This window comes from Podarcis raffonei, chromosome 9 (genome assembly GCF_027172205.1).
Source record: "Podarcis raffonei isolate rPodRaf1 chromosome 9, rPodRaf1.pri, whole genome shotgun sequence".
Classification (NCBI taxonomy): domain Eukaryota; kingdom Metazoa; phylum Chordata; class Lepidosauria; order Squamata; family Lacertidae; genus Podarcis; species Podarcis raffonei.
The window spans coordinates 51,813,234-51,832,802 of NC_070610.1; the positions used below are offsets into that span (position 1 = coordinate 51,813,234).

At 37.6% G+C, this 19,569-nt stretch overlaps 1 protein-coding gene across 14 annotated transcripts in view; it reads right to left on the reverse strand.

Moving 5' to 3' along the window:
• Positions 1–19,569, reverse strand: part of BLTP1 (bridge-like lipid transfer protein family member 1) — a 100,761-nt gene that overhangs the window by 73,652 nt on the left and 7,540 nt on the right. For all 14 annotated transcript variants that reach the window (XM_053403483.1, XM_053403485.1, XM_053403480.1 and 11 more), the window contains exons 2-16: positions 18,849–18,975; positions 17,447–17,563; positions 16,005–16,083; positions 15,422–15,486; positions 12,600–12,786; positions 11,168–11,249; positions 10,300–10,493; positions 8,289–8,368; positions 7,289–7,439; positions 5,746–5,902; positions 5,092–5,170; positions 4,284–4,375; positions 3,419–3,536; positions 2,011–2,166; positions 43–140 (exon numbers count right to left, since the gene is read on the reverse strand). In XM_053403483.1, the coding sequence (XP_053259458.1) occupies positions 43–140; positions 2,011–2,166; positions 3,419–3,536; positions 4,284–4,375; positions 5,092–5,170; positions 5,746–5,902; positions 7,289–7,439; positions 8,289–8,368; positions 10,300–10,493; positions 11,168–11,249; positions 12,600–12,786; positions 15,422–15,486; positions 16,005–16,083; positions 17,447–17,563; positions 18,849–18,945 (1,752 nt within the window). In that variant the 5' untranslated portion in view covers positions 18,946–18,975. The remainder of the gene's footprint in view (positions 1–42; positions 141–2,010; positions 2,167–3,418; positions 3,537–4,283; positions 4,376–5,091; positions 5,171–5,745; positions 5,903–7,288; positions 7,440–8,288; positions 8,369–10,299; positions 10,494–11,167; positions 11,250–12,599; positions 12,787–15,421; positions 15,487–16,004; positions 16,084–17,446; positions 17,564–18,848; positions 18,976–19,569) is intronic.

Genomic DNA, 19,569 nt, shown 5'->3' on the forward strand with positions numbered 1-19,569 from the left:
GAGGCATATGGAATTTATTGTTTTAATAGTAAAGCCACTTACCCTTAAAGAGAATCTAGTGCTGCATGTGCTTGGAACAAAGTCAGTAAAAGGCAAGGAGAAAACTATGTTTAATGTTTCCCCACAGGCTGCAACATAAACTGCAAGAAAATAAAATAGGGGGGGGGAATCAAATATTAATTATTTGTTAAAATTCACTTTAAAAAGACCACACTAGTGCTTCAGCAGATATAAGAGAGGACAAAGAAAAGAGCTTTTTATCATTCCTCTTCCTAAACTAATTACACACATATATCACTCAGCTACAGAAGGTTAACAGAACAAGAAGAAAAACGAAAAGAATTTAATTCAATAGATGTCATTTATATGGATAATGAAACAGCCTTTTCCATTTTTATTCATATTCAAAAGAAAGATTATTCAAGCAGCCACTCGATGCAACCATGTTCTTCTCCTTACTGCAATACCAAGCACATTGATGGAGACCCCAAGTCTTTTGCACAGAGCCTCATCTCTTCTGCCCCAGTCCTTCCATCCCTTCTTTCTAACTTATTCTTTAAAAAAAAAACTTTACTTACAGAGTGACTTTTCCCACTGGCCTAAATTTGCATCTATATACATAAATAAGCATATGCAAATTGCAAGTAATTTGTGTCTTTTAAAGACCCAGAAACACATCTGTGCGGATCATTAAAAGAACAATGTGTCATCTGCATATTTCTGATCCGCACATGGCACAGCCATGCTGCTGTAACAAAAAAGCAGGACTGTATCAAATGCAAAAGGGGACTAGATACCTGCAAGAGGAGGAAAAGAAAGGTGTGGTGCCATAAACCCAGGTGGCACCAAAGAGCAATGGAGCTGAAACCTATCACACATGTTTTAAATATATGAGTGTTCCCACTCTTTATTTATCATTTAACATATGATAGAATTCATCCAGAAAATATTTTTGTAAAACTCACAAGCAGCAAGGAGAGTGGGGAGCAGAGGAGAGTCACTCACCATCATTCATAATGAAGACCAATATGTTAAGACTATAAATGACTGGATAGAGGGTGATGAGGTGTGACCTTTTCCCAATAACAACAGTATGAGTAGTACAACTACGGGAAAAGGACAGTTTCTCAGCATGAGAAAGTATCCAGGAAGCCCAAGATGCTCCCACAAATGACTGAGTCATGTACAGTCATGCTGTATCCTTGTAACTGATAGATTCAAGACATTTGGGCAGGCTATAACCTGAGCCATCCCTACGATGGTCACTGCCCTTGATGAAAAGTCATCTGGCATCGAAAACAGTGTGCTCACTACAAGCACAGCCCTGAAAATGGCAGCACAGGTCAAATATATCATCAGGCCACACTGGTGCCCAGAATCCTCTGCATGGACATAGGTTGGGCCCGCCATCCCTTCTTGCATTCCTGACTTTGGTTTTTGTCAAAACAGGTGGATTTCCATCTGCTTATTTAGACGGCACATAAGCCACTCTTGTCACCTCTGAATTCATTCAGTTTTGGAATACTCCTACTTGGAACAAGAGAACAGGCATCTTAGGATTTTGTTTGTACCTGCTTCCATTCCCCTTTTGATGAGTAAATACCTCTTCAATATCAATTGCTTTCTAAATGACAATAAAGGACAGGCGATACCCTCAGTGAGAAAGGACGCCCAATGGACGTATGAGAAACAGCTACCCTAACATGCAGGCAAATCCATACTTCCTGGCTAATCGCTACTGATTTATTTCCCCTTTCTGTGGAGCACTCTTTAAAATATACAATTAGCTACACTGAAAAACAGTGGAAATTTAGTGACTGTAAGAACTGGACTCTATTAGTAGAACTAGCAACTGGCGCTGCTACATCAAGGATTTAAAGGCTTTTCACAATTAAAGGGGAAACGGAGCTGAATATTATCTTCAGATAAGAAGGAATTTGTTTTGGTTAAGCATGTATTACTGCTGCATATGGAAAGGAGTGTAGCATGCCTGCTTTAAAATATTCTCACCATTTTCCTGTTGTTTTGTGGAACAATCAATCCAGTTGTGCTGATTTGCTGCCCAAATCATTTCAAATTGATGAAACATGATTTTAAAATTCCATGAATAGGGAACAAATGAGAAGATATCAGGAGCACTGTCACTAGACCAGTCCTGAATCAAATCTAAAAATAAAGGAGACGCGTTAATGCAAGTCACTTGTGGGAAAAGACAATTGTAAAACTGATTATATTTTGTTGCATTAAAAAGTCAGTTTCTTTACCTTTTCTGTTGCATAATGCACTAAAAAAAACCCCCTGCCCTGTTGCAGTTTTAATCTATGCAATTTTTTCCTCAGAAATAAATCCCAATTTATTCAATGGGACGTACTGCTAGTTAAGTATGCAAAGGACCACACTGCAAAAAATGAAGCATCTATGCCTACAATAACAGCAATAGTAATATCCAGCAGTGGCCAGCTAAAACAATGGGACTTGCCCATCCTTTCCTCCCTCCCTGCAGCACGGCCTCCCTGCCCTCCCATTCATCTTTCAGATCTGCCCTTTGGATCAGATTTGGAGAGAGGAAGATGTCCTGTTGTGCAAACAAAACTCCATCTCTACTACTTTAAATATGCAGTTAAAGGCATTTGTGGGAAAGAGAAATACACATTTGCCTCATTCCCAGAACTGTAATCCAAACGGTCATTTTCAAAAATCTTAACTTTTGTAGTAGTCTCATAGACTGCAAAAGTCAGTTTTAGTGTTGTGTTTCCATTTTAGAATTTTGACTTCAGTTTTAAATAAGTATATTTCGGAAGACAAGAAATAATACACTTGAATGAGCTATCAAAATTTAAAATATTACAAGTGCTGAACGTTATGCAATCAAAGTAGTCCAACATTCTTTCCTTTTTTTGCAAAAAGAAGCAAAAATGACTTCAGAAATCACCTCTGCTTCTCATTTATTTCATTTTAACTTCATGTTTGGCTTAGGGTGTTTATGAAATGAGCTGCATTTACAGAAACCTTTAATTGTAAAAAGAATTAAATGTAATGTCTTATAATTTGAAAACACAGCTGCAATTTTACACAGCTCAACTTCTATGGAATATTGTGGGAGATTTGTTAATATTTCTAATTTAACACAAACAGATGCATCACGACAGTATAATTTCTGTGAAACATGAATCATTTAGATGGCCAGTGCACCAAAACCTCCTTACTGAAATTGCTGCGCAGGCATGTTTTTTCATGCTCTTGTGATATAAAAAAAAGTTCCACAGATGGGTTTGATGACTAAAGCAATAGGGAGTGAACAAGAAAATAGTATACATTTGTAACAATTCTGAATAAGCATACATCTATGCAAAAACACACCCCATATCAATGTTGATACCATTTGAAAAAGCAAAGTACACAAAAACAGAACAGTTACCTGAAAAGAAACTTTTCTGAGCAAAAATAAAGTGGTAGGTTGCTTTGTAAACTTCAACTTCACACTGCCATGACTGTGGCATGTTCCATATCCGGGGGTAGCAGGCATTAATATGAAACTAAACAAAATAAACAAGCAGCAGGATTCACTCTTAATATGGTGATTAGCAGCCAAAATTAAATGACAATTGTGTAATCAATGGGTAATTTAAAAATTATTTCTTCCTAAAATGAGCAGAGAGTTAACCCAGTTTAAGTCTGTCAAGTTAAAAGGAAGACCAGATTCTGAGACAGCAGCAATGAAGTATTTAGCAGAACTGGTGTGGTATCTTGAAATGTGCAGCAAGTTCCAGAGACTGAAATTGGCAAGATGGGATGTTCACAAAGACAGTCTGTGACAAATCCTCACACTGGCTGAAGGATCAGAAGAGGCTTTGTGGGCAAGGCAGACTGAATGAAAAGTTCCAGAAGGCAGGATTAAGCTAAGCCTGATACAGAAGCTCCACAATCAGAATCTCTGTGCTGTTTGGTTTGGTTTGCTACTTTGCAGTCCAATGCAGGTGCTCTGAAGACCAGGAAAGGGTAATAATGAAGGCAAAGAATCCTTAACATACACCCAGGCTAGACCTAGCCAGCGTAGTCTCTGTGGGGCTGCTCTCAAAAACTGAAATCTGCAGCTGATGCAGAATGTAGCAGCCTAGAACCTACATACCAAAGAAGTGAACATCTGGAATCACTGGTTCCAGTTTAATTTATTTTAAATCCCTTAACTCCCTGTTTTTTCCCAATAATTCCTTACATTCAGGTAAGTTTCAAAGCAAATTACAGTAGAAATCACTCAGATGCTTATGCAAAAGAATACTTACTGCCAACATTTCTGCTTCTAAGAGAGTCCGGAACTGCATACTGCTGGTGGCATCTATATGCAAAAGCTGTCCTTTAATAGTAGGAGAATAACCTAGTAAACAGAACCAAAAAATTCAAGAACTGCTGCTATGTCTTTCTTCATTTTTTAAAAAAATATAGTGGTCCCCCCAGTCTATCAGTGCTAACCACATAGCATGGACTGATAGAATTAAAAATTAAGATTTTTTTAGATGAGTCTTCTACTCGGTTAAAAAAAAGAATCTGATGCTGCAAGGGAGCGGAGCATCTTATGAGTACACAGAACAATTTTCCTTATCTACAGTGTTTGGGGAAAAGAATCTATCATGTCCCTGCAATAGGAAAATCTGCAAAGAAGTATACAAAGAATACAACCAAAGGTGTCATATCTTGAGTTCATCGCTTATTAATTCAGAACTATCAGTATGATAAGTTCTTTAATGTTCCAGATCATTCATATACTTAAAAAGTAAAACTGTATCTCGCTCCCAAGTAGATAGCACTGGAACTAAAATTCACAAATCTTAAGAAAGTATAGAAGCCAACAACAAAAAAGTTTTAAACAATGAATGCAAGCTGCGGACAGACATAGATCCACAGACTGTAGATTCGAAAGGGACCATGAGGGTCATCTAGTCCGACCCATTCCAACGCAGGAATTATTTTGAGAAAATTCTTTGGTATTACTGAAACTCAACCCTAACACATGTAATCTTATTGAACCAGGTTCTGCAAGTAACTGTTCTTTTGGAATTATTTCAACATAAAACGCTTTCAGTCTCAACCTACCATCTTCTGCTACAGTCATGGGAATGTTAACCTCCAAATAAGAGCCTGCTCCAACGTTTACATGAACAGCATTAGTTTCCTGCCAATAAAAATCAGACATTATTTTGATTATTTGAACTCAGACTACATCACGACTCAAGTTATCAATTTAGAAACTTCCAGGATTTATGGAAGGGAACTTGTAGGCCACAGCTGATTAAAAGCTTGATATACATTTAAAAACTGAAAGAAAAACTCAACGAAGCTGAAGAAAAGCATGAGGAGTATTCATCTGAAGCTATAAGAACGGCAACAGATAACAGCTAGACAAATTAATGTTTGCTCATGAACAGCATACTATATTTAGTGGTTATGATTCAACAGTCCTCGCCAAGGTGAGAATTTCACTTTGTGAAATTTTATTCACAACCAGATGGGTGGAAATATTGTTAGTAATTTAAGTAATATATTTTGGTAGGTTACGATTTATGTGATCAGCCAAAATATATTGGATATGAATATTTATATATATTCAAAAACAGAATGACAAAGAAAATTCCATTTTATTTCAGAAGACATCTTTCAAAACTGAAATAATGATATTTGAAAGACTAATCTAAAAAATATACATGTATATTCCCAAATCTCACATGTAGATATGTCTTTCCTATTTACCCTATTTTTTGTGAAGAGCAGATCAATAGTGGCATCTGCAATGATATTCATACGGAGCTCAAAAGCAAGGATTTGTCTTGGCTTCCCAGGCTGTGGAATTTCTGAGACTTTCATGACTTGGTAATCTGGTGGGAAAAAGAATTTCCACAAACAGTCCCTACAAAACAACAGCAGAATATTAATTCAGTTATTCATCTAGAAATGAATATGAGCTATTTATATATTTTCTCTAAGACACTCTACACAGCACACAAGAGGCAAGAACATGAACTGGAGAGTGAAAAAATACGTGTTTTGCTATATTTCTCAAAAGGCTTGATTAGTGAAGCTATATTCCAGATTTATCTTAAGGCACTATAAAATTCAATTACCCTAGAAACTGAAAATAGAAGTAAGAAAACAAAAATTTACACAGCTGACCTTGTGAAGTTAACTAATGAGATTTTAAATAAATCAATGTTATTTGAAAGTTACAGTAAGCATCCAACAAATGCTAACGTCAAAATATAAGAACCTCCTATAGAAGAACCACTGCGTCCTCTCAACAGTGCATATGAACATATATAAAATGCAATTCTGTACAGAAACCGATCCTGCTCCCTAGAGCAGTAAAGGACAGCAGGCTGTAGAAGTGAAGCATGCTACCTATCCCTGCCTTGTTCAGCACAACTTACTCAAGATGAAGTTGCTGAACTTCAACAAAATTGTCCAGAGAAGGGGTGGAAAGCTACAGACCTTGGCCTAGTTTTATTGCAGGGGGAGCCAGGATGGAGAGGGGGGGAAAACAGAATGGGGGAAAGCCAAAATGGATGAAGCAATGGAAGGTGGAGAAAACTCTCTGGAAGCAAGCAATGTTGACCTATGGCAAGAGGGGTTTAACTCTCCCCTGACAACCCACTGCATGGAGAGAAACAGAAAGAAAGTGGTGCATCTATTTTTGGCTTTACAGTCATACCTTGGGTTGAAGTAGCTTCGGGTTGAGCGTTTTCGGGTTGCGCTCCGCGGCGACCCAGAAGTAATGGAACGCATTACTTCCAGGTTTCGCCGCTCGCGCATGCGCAGACTCTCAAAATGATGTCACACGCATGCGCGGAAGTGGCGAATCATGACCCATGCATGTGCAGACGCAGGTTGCATTCGCTTCAGGATGCGAACGGGGCACTACTGTTCATTCACCACTGAACACTTGATCAAAGTTGTCTTATAAAAGAGCTATATGAGACCTCTGTAGCCCAAAACTTTTAGAAGACATCTGGTGCAGAAGCCTTCTGTTTAAAATTATCAAACTGTAATATGTCTAATCTCTGAACAAACAGCTAGACTCTAAACATGCAGGTGCATGAACATGGGTGTGAACTATAGAGAAAGCAAAATTCATAACAGAGTATAATACAAGCAAGCATTATTTTTTTTTTTAAAGGTTGATGTCCTCAAACTCTAGGCACATGAAAGTAGCTAGGACAACTTTGCTGGAAAATCTGTTTTGATTATATTCTTCATTTTTTACAGTAGATATAAAAACAAAATAATTAAACAACAGTACCTTTGCCTGTCAGCCCATGGACCATAGTTGAAATCTGTTCCTTTGCCACAAACTATATCTAATCCCCAACAGGGCGGGAGGTCTTGCAATTTACTATCCTCATTACTTGTTTCTCCTTCGTTAGTTTCCTCCGATTCTTCTGGTACAAGCCCTGTATTTTAGAAAACAGCAGAAGCATTTTAAATATAACAAATATTCAAGCAACATATCATCTGTAAACTACTACCAATTAACATAGAACCATTTACTTATTAAAGGTAAAGGTAAAGGTACCCCTGCCCGTTCGGGCCAGTCTTGCCAGACTCTAGGGTTGTGCGCTCATCTCACTCTATAGGCCGGGAGCCAGCGCTGTCCGCAGACACTTCCGGGTCACGTGGCCAGCGTGACAAGCTGCATCTGGCAAGCCAGTGCAGCACACGGAACGCCGTTTACCTTCCCGCCAGTAAGCGGTCCCTATTTATCTACTTGCACCCGAGGGTGCTTTCGAACTGCTAGGTTGGCAGGCGCTGGGACCGAACGACGGGAGCGCACCCCGCCGCGGGGATTCGAACCGCCGACCTTTCGATCGGCAAGTCCTAGGCGCTGAGGCTTTAACCCACAGCGCCACCCGCGTCCCACACCCAATTAATATATGGAGTGCTTTTTTTCTAGAGAAAAGGGTACAGGAATGTTTCCCTGTCCCTCCTGCATGCATGCCAGCCAAAGACACAGGTCTGCTCCGTGGATGGGCAGAGCTAATGCGCAGCAGGGAAGCTTTCCTGCCCATTAGTTCTGCAAGGTGCCCTGTCCCTGCTGCTTGCATGAAAACTAGTTAAAACTAGTTAAAAGTAACTACCAGAGGCTAGAGGGGCTGGGATGCTTTGGGGTGACTTGAACACTCCCCCCTCCCCCATACTATTTTCCCAATCTAAAAATGCCTACTTAGCAGCTGTTTACTAAGCAACTATGAGAACTACGTGCCTGTAACGAATTTTAGCCTCTGAGCAGAAGCTGAACTTACCTGGTTCATCCATATAATAGTAGATATCAACATCATTTGATTGCATCACAACAAAACCTTCACCCATTAATCTTGGTGGTCTGTTAAAGAAGAAAGGGGGGGGATATAAACACTGTACACTCTAAGCTTGTGGTTTATCTGGGTGAGCTAACCAGGAGCCCAGGTTCAGATCCACATTGCACCAAACCGTGGCTCAACTCAATTCAGCAGCGAAACAACCAAGGAGGAGCAAAGTGGCTGTAATCTCTCCCAGAGCCCGCACACTTAGCATGATATGGTTTGGCTTAGTATGATATGCAAACCACAGAACAGAATTGTAACAGATTGTACTTTTTGATTTTATGGCCACTTGGTCCCATTTTACTCTTAGCGATAACACTTCATATATCCGATGTAGTAGTCCTCAATCAATAAGTTAAGTCTTTAAAAGACTAATTCCTCTGGCAGTTGTCAACTTTCCATAGAAAGAAAACCTGTAACACTATTTTGAAAACACACCAGGCTAGTTTAAAACTCCAGTTGCTATAATGAATTTATTAAGATATCCAGTTAGATCAAAATTGATATCTAAATCAAGATAATCCAATGTTAATCAACCATAATGGCAAAACTCTTATGTTTTCACCTTCTACGCTGAAGACTTGATTTGCCTTTCTTTTGCTTTACCCTTGCTCTATATTCACTCTTTTAATTTGCTAATAGTTTTCCAGCTAAAATAGAATCTGAGCCCACAGGGAAAGACCATCTTCAGTAATTAGACCAATAGGTGTAACAAATCCATACAAAAAAGAGCAAAACAATGTTACCCTGAGAATGACATCCACATTTTATAACTATTAAGAAAAAATTCAGTTATTTTGTGACTTTCATATGAAATAATTTCCCCAAAATGTAATTACTTTAGCCAATTAATTGAGCCATGTATAGTAGCTTCACTTCTTGAACATGACCTTGCTAAAGCAATACATGATAATTTCAGAATACACCTTCTCACTGTGTTGTCTCATATTACACTTAATTTGTAGTCAATAGAAAACCAGTGTTGCCTCACTTGGTCATTTGCTTTACTGCAAGTTTTAAATGATACAATTATTAATTTAGTTTGGCAATTTTGATTGCTTAGTATGTTTATACATGTTCACTTTCACAATGGTGGGTGACTGATGCAAATAAATTATCCATCAATTAATCTGTGGGATAGAAAGCCTAATTTTTATAAGATGTGCATGTAATAATATTAAAGTTTGCAACAGTTCACCATGACTTGGATCCAGACATACACTTTCATCTCATTGAAATCAATGGGCCAAGTTAGTCACCACTAACTTAAATTCCATGGATTTCAGTGGGGCTAAAATGTGACTAACTTAGTATGGATTCAACCCTACTGATTTGTAATTTATTTAATCATTTTCAATTTTTTCAAAATATATTTCTTTTCAGTTTCTAACTGCTTGCAGTTACACTAGTTTTGAAGCATTGAAACCTTAGAACTAAATGTTTAGCCTCATTTGAGCTTCAGAAAGAATAACACCTCTCATGATTATGACAAACACACATTGAGTCACTTAGAAGGTAACTTTATAGTTGTGTAGTGATTTTATCTTGTTATACAATATTCAGTGAAATGAGAAGCCGAGGTGAGGCTTCTATGTTGATCTTTACTAATACGTACGATACCAATTACTATACCAATTCCTTCTAAAATATCAAGTCAAAATTATCTTATATCAGCAACCAAGGATTAACATAACTAATTCTAATGTCATTTTAAAAATACAGTCAACAAAAACATGCTGGGGGTCCACAAGTTAACCACCCCTCACTAATGCTCCCCTTTAGTGTTGGGTGTTTATCCCCAATTAAAATTTTGCATTAATATTTGCAGGGTACTTGAGGATGCACAGTGGTCCTTTGTATGAAGAGTTTTGGACCCAATTTTGTATACACTACATACTACATTTTTCAAAATATTTTTCAAAATATTCCTACATAAACTGTAAACACTTACTCATCATTTTGAAGGCCAACGTATCTTGGACTCGGAACAAGCATAACCCTCACATTTTCCAGTTTTCCTTTCACAATGTGCATAAATTGATCAAGGTGACTTGAAGGTGGTTTTGTGGTATATGTTAAGAAAGCATCATCAAAGTTAATGCAGATGGTTTGAGGCTGATAATGATTCCCAAAGGCTAAACGACCCTTAAATGAGTAAGACAATTAAATGTTAGCTTTTAATTCATCGTCATAAAAGTCATCCTTCTCAATTATTTCTTTATTATTGGTATTCTCTCCAGTTAGGACTATAATCAGTCCTGAGCAGCCCATTCGTGTTACAAACTTATAACAAGAATAATTGGGCTTTATTTCTTAATGAAAGGTTATTACACTTGAAAACAGCAAGGTCTTTGTACTGAAAACACAACATTTAGAACAAGAAGATTAGACTCAGGGAAACAACCAGCATGATTTTCAATCCAGGTCAATTCAATGAATGGCATTTACAATTTGCATATTTGTTTGAGAATAAAATACATCTCAGTTATGGGGCTGCCACTGCAAACAGGGCTATTCTCTTTGCAACATATTGATCCTAATTTCCACAAGGCAATCATAATTTCTCCAAGCCATCTAATAGCAATCCCTCACCAAACTCTTATAATGTCCTTCCAGAAACTATGGTATAAAAAAATCAATTTCTGAAAGACTTATTCAGAACCCTAAGGAAGTCACGTGACAAACTTCTTACGTTGCCTAAATTAATTTTTTTATTATATAAAAGTAAAATATCATAAATTGCTACTAAAGTGGGAGGTCTTCGAACTGCAGGAAAAAAAACCAGGTAATCTGTAAACACAACGGAATATTTCACTTACTGTGCTGACATTGACTTTGATCACAGGAATAAGAGATCTCCATGATGATGAAGGGTCATGTGATTCACTTTTTACTTTAACACTGAGGATGGAAACATACTTAGATTTATATAATTAACACATTCAAAAAAATATTTCACTGATGCGCCAAACATACATGGAAGTCAGACAAAAAAAGAAATGGAATCAAATTCCTGATACTCTAAAGCATATTGAAACTGACTACAGAAAACACAAGAGTTTTACCAAGTACCTTAAAAAGCCAAGTCCACACAACATACCAACCTATCAACTTATTTATTTATTAATAATGGGGAGTCTCACAGCTTCACAAGATGTGATACAAGGAAGGGGTTTTTGCTGCTTCCATCTAGGCATTACACAGTAACATTTCCTTTCTCCAATTTTTACTTAAGCAAAAATGACTTTATAGCAGTCATCTATTGCACGAAAGTGACTGATTTGGGTAATTCTCTTAGGCCATTAAACCCCTGGATATGCTCTCTGCTGAAGTTAATTACAATTACTCTAAAGAGAAACACAAAACAGAACAGATGTAGGTAATTCCATCGACCTTTAAAAGTAACTGCAACTGCAATATGCAAGGCCATTACCAGCATTCTAAAATTCACTTTCTATTTAATGTCCCCATTTATTTACTTATAAAACTGTTGTCATCCTACACCTTCCATACCAATAGGACCCTCAGGGCAGCTAGCAATTGATAATAACAATAAAAGCACGAACAATTTAAAACACAAAAAGCTAGCAAAACAATACTGACAAAAAAGTAGAAAAGACCTGAGACAAAGAACAACACAAAAAATTGAAACATAGTTGTTTAAACAAGAGTACCTTAATATGATAACTAAATGTACCCAAGATCTATCTATCCAGCTTTCATGAAATAAATGATTACACAGACTGGGCACCGCTGTCACTTATTCCCACATTAAATGGGGCAGTGGACACACACGCATAAACACAGTGTCCCTTCCACAGGTAGAGATTTAGATCATGTCAGAACAAAACAAAAACATTTTTTTAATTAAAAAAGGGAGTAATAAAGTTAACAAATACTGCTACTCTTACTTCAATAATGGCACCGTTCAGTTCTGACAGAGGTGTATATAGTAAAAGTGCATGTCCCAACTATGTTGAACAAGCAACGCTCTGTGCTATATTCCACATTTCAGAGGGTTAGATTTTCCAATATCAAACTATCACCTAAAAGCCTGAAGAGTTTATGTGGCTGAGTGGCCTTAAAAAATAGAGCAGTTTATGTTCAAACATACTCTTTAAGTAAGAAGAAGGTGCTACTTTATGGTCTTCAAGGAAGAGGCTAGTAAATCAACTGAACAAAAACGCAAAATGAAATAACTCAATTTGACACAACGTTCAAATAGATACTCAAGTGAATAAATAGCTGTACCTTTCCAGATTTGTGTGTGTTCGTTCTCTCCCATTTTCTCGTGCTTTCTCTTCCTCTTTCTTGGGAGGAATTATGGTTGGATCCAAACCAAATAATTCCTGAAGTTGCCCATAAAGGTCAGAACGATTATACACATGAAATTCAAAATCATTGACCATGATATACAATCTTGTTTCTGCCTTTGGGTCTGTAAAGTACAACAAAACAGGGGGGCTTTTCATGAGACAGCCTCAGAAAATGAACACACTTGTTTTGTAACAACTGTAGTACACACAAAAAAATATGTATACTAACAAATTTATAGACTAATGAAGTAACAGAGGTATACAAATGCCCAAAGCTTTAAAAGTGGACTTTTGGGAGAATTAGCCAGTATGAATGACTGGCAAACTGAAGTTGAGGCCTGTAGATAACTACTCACCGTTTCACCTGTGGCTTCCCCCTATTACATCCTAGCACTGAAGTAAGGAAGAATTACATAGATTGTTTTAGGACTACATGGGCAGGTAGGCTACTTTTAAAATAAATGGTTCAATTATATAAAAACCCACACTGTGACAGTGACTGGAAATCTCCTTAGCAATAGACAGAAAAAGCTGAAGCATATTACAAATAGGTAAGGAAGCAACTTAGAACCTGGTGAGATCTTAAAGATTTACTGCATAATAACTTTTTGTTTTCGTATCCTCATTCAGCCTGTTTCTACCGTGATGTTTACTCATTATATGTATAGCTTATACTGCCACCCAATAGCACTGGGTTACCATATTCGACAAAAAGCAAGCTTTGTGTTTAAGTCCCAGCCTACTAGCCACAGCAAGTGAGTGCATGAAATTCAATTCAGGCAACTGAGCTGACAAAGCAGGCTACCAGAGGACGCAAGTCTAATGCTTCACACTCAACAAAGAAATGCGTAAGAGTTTTGTCCCTCCTCTGCCAGTCTATAACAAGGTAGAAACTTTCCCTCCACTGATGGGTCATGACTGCACCGTTTTGTGGTTCTGCTTCTTTTCCTCTTCTTTTTAGATGTAGCTGCCATTATTCCACACCCTCACTGCCATGGTCTCACAGTAGCCATTTGTTTTATGCCACACACACACCCCAGAGCACCCATTTCACAACTAGCATCCACAGCACTTTCTCAAAATTCCAAATGTGCCGACTGGCCCCAAAAGATTGGCAACCCCTGGCTTATTATAAGGCTGACATAGAAACTGTTTAAAACTGCCAAATAACTCAATTCATGTCATAAATTCAAAAGACAACATTAAAAGCTATAAATGATCATATGAATCTGAACACCATTTGCTGGGGGTTCACAAGCAGAAGATCGCTACTGTTCTGGTGTCAAGACAGACATCTGGGTGGGCAGAATAAAAACAGCATGTTGGACTACGTAGCTTTTGGTCTGATGCAAGAGGGTTCTTCATATGTTCTTCTATATAATAATGAAGCACATTAATGATATATCACATCTACATTTTCAAAAGCTATGACCTAGTTAAAACAATGTGGTTATAATTAACTAGTTTTTCTTTCTTTCTTTAAGACAGCCCTATTACTTATTTACTCAAGAGACATGAACTCCTTTGATAATCCAGTAAACTGGGTCTCTTAAAGTAGATTATTATCTTGTCAACCACTTCTTTCTGCACTTACCTACAGAGACAAAAGTGAAAACCTACTTCTAGCCCACAATGGCCCGTATAGATAGCAAAATACAAATTACTAATTTTGAATGCTTTCTTTACATTTCAATGCAATGCAGCAAAGTTATTGCCACAAGCAATAAAGGACAGTGTTATCATTTTAATTTTTTAGTATGTTTTCAACTTCAAAGCTGTGGTATAGGAAATAAACAAATCCAATTAGTCATTAAAAGTTTGTGAAAGAAATTAAAGAAGGTCTGTATCTTTTCTGATTTCAGATTAGAGACTCACATGCAGATGTCATTTAAAATATAAAATGCTTTAAGTATTTTTAAAAAGACATTAAGGGGCTATAGAGTGTACAGGTTGTTTTTACTATCAGTAAGTTTTCTTTAATTTATTGTAATTATGCTACAGTTCTGGAGGAGCTGGGATCTGGCACAGTTTGTGATTAGGCTACTAGCTTTGACAGCTTTAGGAGTGAGTAAGATAAATTCGTTAAGGATAGGTCTATCAATGCCTATATAGCTATTTGAAGACCTGTGAAACCCCTGCTTCCAAATACACTATACCTCTGAATACCCGATGCTAGAAACAAATGGGGGGAGGAGCAGCTGCTTTCATGACCTATTTGAAAGGTTCCCAGAGGTATTCAACTAGCTCCTTTTAGAAAGGTAAATCAGATGGAACTTTGGCCCAACCAGCAAATCTCCTCTTACGTTATTCTACTTTCTTTTTAATTTGAGACATGACTGGTGCATTTGCCTGCTTAAAACCTCTTAGATAACCATGTTGCAATCCTTGCAAGTTAGGATAGCTCAAATGAACTGAAACTCATGTAACCATAGAGATGCAGGTAGAATTTTATTAACATATGAGCCACATGGGAATAATTAAAATGCAAGACCAGAGAAGCAGTAAAAGAAAATATTAATTCAGCCCAGCTCTAACATGGAAATACTGCCTCTGCTAAGAGTAAGCTACTAAATTAAGAAGATATACACCATTTAACCTTTAAAAGCTATTTAGTTGTTTGTTTGGTTTTTTTTTTCTTTACTGAATATTTCTAAGAATAATTTGTTTTTTTAACATACAAACACTATTCAACCCATGCAGAATTGCTCCTTCAACAGAAAATCCAGTAACATGTCTATTTTTTGGGTGATAACTTACCATGTTGCTTCTGCTTTGGATTGTACATCTTCCACCAACGAAATATAATAAAGCCATCTTGGATTCTGAAAATATTTTTACACAATTAGAAATAATAAGTACTCTTGTTATATATAACGAATTTGAAATGAAATGAAATTTATTACGGTCCCAGACCAGCTTTGGTGAATTTAAAAACTATTTCAAACAATGCAAAAACTAACAAATTGCCATTTTGGTTTTTATAAATGTATTTATGGTTCCTCTTTCAGAACCTTAAAAAGCACCATAAACCACTTGACTCACTGTCACTCATCACTATTTGCCATTAATCCTCTATGCCCTGGACCAAAGATGAAAGTGAATGTTACCAGAATGGGGAGCTCACTATCTTGAACAAGAGAAAGAGAGAGACCATTTAAGAAGTCCTCTTATTTTTACAGAAATGGCTAACTTTACCCTGTGTTCATGCTTTTTCTACCACTACTGACGTCAAAATGGAATGCATCATCCAAAGCATATTAGAGCCTAGCATTATATAAGGATGAAGAATCATTTTAAAACAACCACTATTTTGAAACAAATGGTAAGCATGGTTAAGTACCTAATAGACATATCTTCTGTAATGTAATATATTTCACGAACCATGACTTTTCCAGACAGGACAGAGAATGAGAAGGAACCTATATTAAAAGTAAGATTTCTGGTAAGTCAATCATCAACATTATTAGCACAAATTTTTGTTACTTTAGCTAGATGAAAAGTGCAATATTATACTCCATTGGCAAGGGGCTACATTTGCCAAATTCAAGATATACCGTAGAACTTCTCAGATATGTCAGTGGAAGGGCAAAAATTAAAGCATGGGTAGGCAAACTAAGGCCTGGGGGCCAGATCCGGCCCAATCACCTTCTAAATCCGGCCCACAGACAGTCTGGAATCAGCGTGTTTTTACATGAGTAGAATGTGTCCTTTTATTTAAAATGCATCTCTGGGTTATTTGTGGGGCATAGGAATTCGTTCATTTCCCCCCAAAAAATATAGTCTGGCCCCCCACAAGGTCTGAGGGACAGTGGACCGGCCCCCTGCTGAAAAAGTTTGCTGATCCCTGAATTAAAGCATCGCAGCAGGAATGGCTGGTGAGGAGCACGTATCAAATAACCCTTCAATTCACAGCCATGTCCCCATCAAAAGTGCAATTTTATGCCAGCCGCAGACCTAGCTAAAGAAAATTCCCTGCCATTTACTTTAATGGGTGGGAAATAAAAATATAGAGAAGAGGTACGCTGTGTCAACTGCCCTAACCATGTCACCACAATCAAAAACACAGGATGATGTAACCTCTAACCCTATCACAGCACACCATCGTCACTATACTAAACTAGGAAAATTGTCCGTGCTCTCTGCAGATATACTGCTGTGGGAATTATGTAGGTGCTGTACTGTGTGGCCTCTATCCTTCCCTTTGCATACTATGCTTGTGAGGAGCATAAATGACTTGAATCCTTGCCTGTAGGGATGCCTGGCCTCCCATGGTAACAGGGTCATTGCTGACTACATCAATGAAGCAGAAAAATTGGGTGTTATGGCATCATGGTGTATTGTGATGCAGGAAGTGTGTTGGTGCACATCCTTGCAGTCACTGCTTCCTCCATGTCTTCTGCGTTTTGGCCACATGTAAGCATAATTGCATAATTGCCAATACAGTTTCTAACTGGTTGCCACTCACAGCCTTTCATATGTAATTTTTGTATTTCCTAGTTGTGTGCTTTCTCTTCTCCTCCTATCTGGACACACATAGGATACTGTGGTCATGCTGCCATTGTAGTAGCCACAGATCTGCCACCTAAAGTAATTTGGGTATAGGATTGCTCTGCCTATCTCACGGATGTCAGTGGGACAGCTAAGCATGTACTTACATCTCTCTCTTATTGAAAACTACAAAACTTAAAGACATCTAACATTGGCTAGATGGTGCATTCTAGTATTAACACAATATTTCAGTATGTATTCAATAGTATATTATATATTTCCAAGAACACTTACCAATATGGATGTAGCCATTTTTATGTAATCTATTAAGAACCAATGTCAAAATAAGGCCAATGTTCCGGGAATTGTAATAGGTTAGATAAATTATCCAGCCACAGGACAAAATTGTAGCTGCAAAAGAAATGATCATACGTTCTAGAAAAGTGCAAGTGCATTATTATGAAAGATATAAGAACAATTGTATTGAAAAACACACACACAAACCCAGCTGTAGCATTTGAAACTCTTCTTTATGGGCCAGAGAGGGCTAAACTGCTGTACGGGAGCCCTAGACACCTCTGCTTTGGGTCCATTTATCACACAATATTAAACCATTTTTTAGCACTGCAAGTATGAACCTTGGCTTCTTATTGTTCTCACTTCTCTTCTCCTTAGCAAAGTTGGAGGGAGAGTGGAAACATTTACAATGGAACCTTGAGTTGCGGACATAATCCATCCCAGAAGCACATCTGCAACTCGAAGCATTCGCATCCAGAAGCGCCGCGTCCACGCATGTGCGCAGCACAATATAGCACTTCTGCGAATGTGTGAGTGGCGAAACCCTGAAGTAACCATTCCGGTACTTCCAGGTTGCTGCGGGATGCAACTTGAAAAGACGTAACCTGAAATGGATGCAATTTACCAGAATTTGTTATGTCCAAGCCAGAAACTGTGGTTAGTGCGAAATATGGCTTACTCAAACAAACCACAATAATTAATAATAGTCCGAAGATGGCTTGTTTTAATATACCATATTTAACACTAATATAATTTGTCCAGATTCAGACACAATGACAAACACAGTTCAAACTGGAAGCAAATGCCTTCTATCTCCTCATATTACACAGGAAGTGAGGGGAGGCGTGCTTCTGCACATAACACTAAACTATGGTGCACTGTTACATGTGAACAGTCATTACTTGGCCTTAGTCACACCACTATTGTTCAACCCCTCTTTCCTATATATAAAATGGAACAGCAGTGGGGTTGAATACAATAAAACAGTAAAGCACTTTGCAAATAAGAAGTGATGTATAATTATTGTAATAATGATAATAATAGTAGCAGTTACAACGATACCAGCTTTGTCTCAGATATTGTTGCAGCATTGTATTCCAAATCACAAACTGCTCCTCTGAGGCACTGACAATGCTGCAAATTATGCATGTTGGCTCTCAGCCAATGAGTTGTGTATGCAAAGGGACAGAACTTCTTAGGCAAATAAGCTCTACTAATTTAGCCTCAGCAGCCCCCACAAAAACTGGGGCCACTGTTCAGTAGTTTAAAAAGCAATGTTTTGCTCCAGCTTCTCCAATTAACCAGTATAGCATGTTTGTTTTGGATGTATGTATTTAAGATGGGATATTTCACAGCATTGAAAATACATGAAATATTCAACAAAACAACTGTTACATACCAACAAGAAGCCAAACAACATTGGAGTCATGTTCAGTAAGGAAATTTTCCAACTGGGTTATACTGGGAACAATGTTACTTTCGTTTCTTGTATCCATTGCTAGAATGTTGCAATAGGGTCGAGATGACTGAAGAGAGGAAAAAATAATTACTTTTCAAAGTTATGGAGTAGCTTCATTCCTTATTACAAAGCATCTGCACATGTTTTACTTTGGAGATATATAATGCGTTTCAAACAGTTTTAAACTTTATAAGCTATCCGATCCTATGATTGCCTACTCTATAGCAAGTCCCACTGTGTTCAGTTATTCCCATATAAGTGTGCACAGAATTGTGGCAGTAAGCACATGTTAAAATCATGATAGAATTAGCAAGTTCTAGGACATTGTCAAGAAAGAAGAGGAAGGTAATGTTTTCAAGATCTGAAGTGCTTGCACTGTTATCACTTGCAAGAGTTCTTTGGTCAAGTTCTCTGCGTGACACAGTTCATTGGCTTGGAATTTTGTTGCCTTTCCCATGCTAAAAAGACTTCCTTTCTCAGTGATGTTTACATATTTTTTTCTCCTGAAGATAATATTTTATGTCCTAACAACCAATGTTTCTCAAAAGCACCTTTATACACATTCTACACTGAGATGGCATTCTAAACCTTTTATACAATCTTTTGACCTCATTACAATAATTAGGTGTGATTAGCAGGAAGTAGTACAGTTAAACCCATT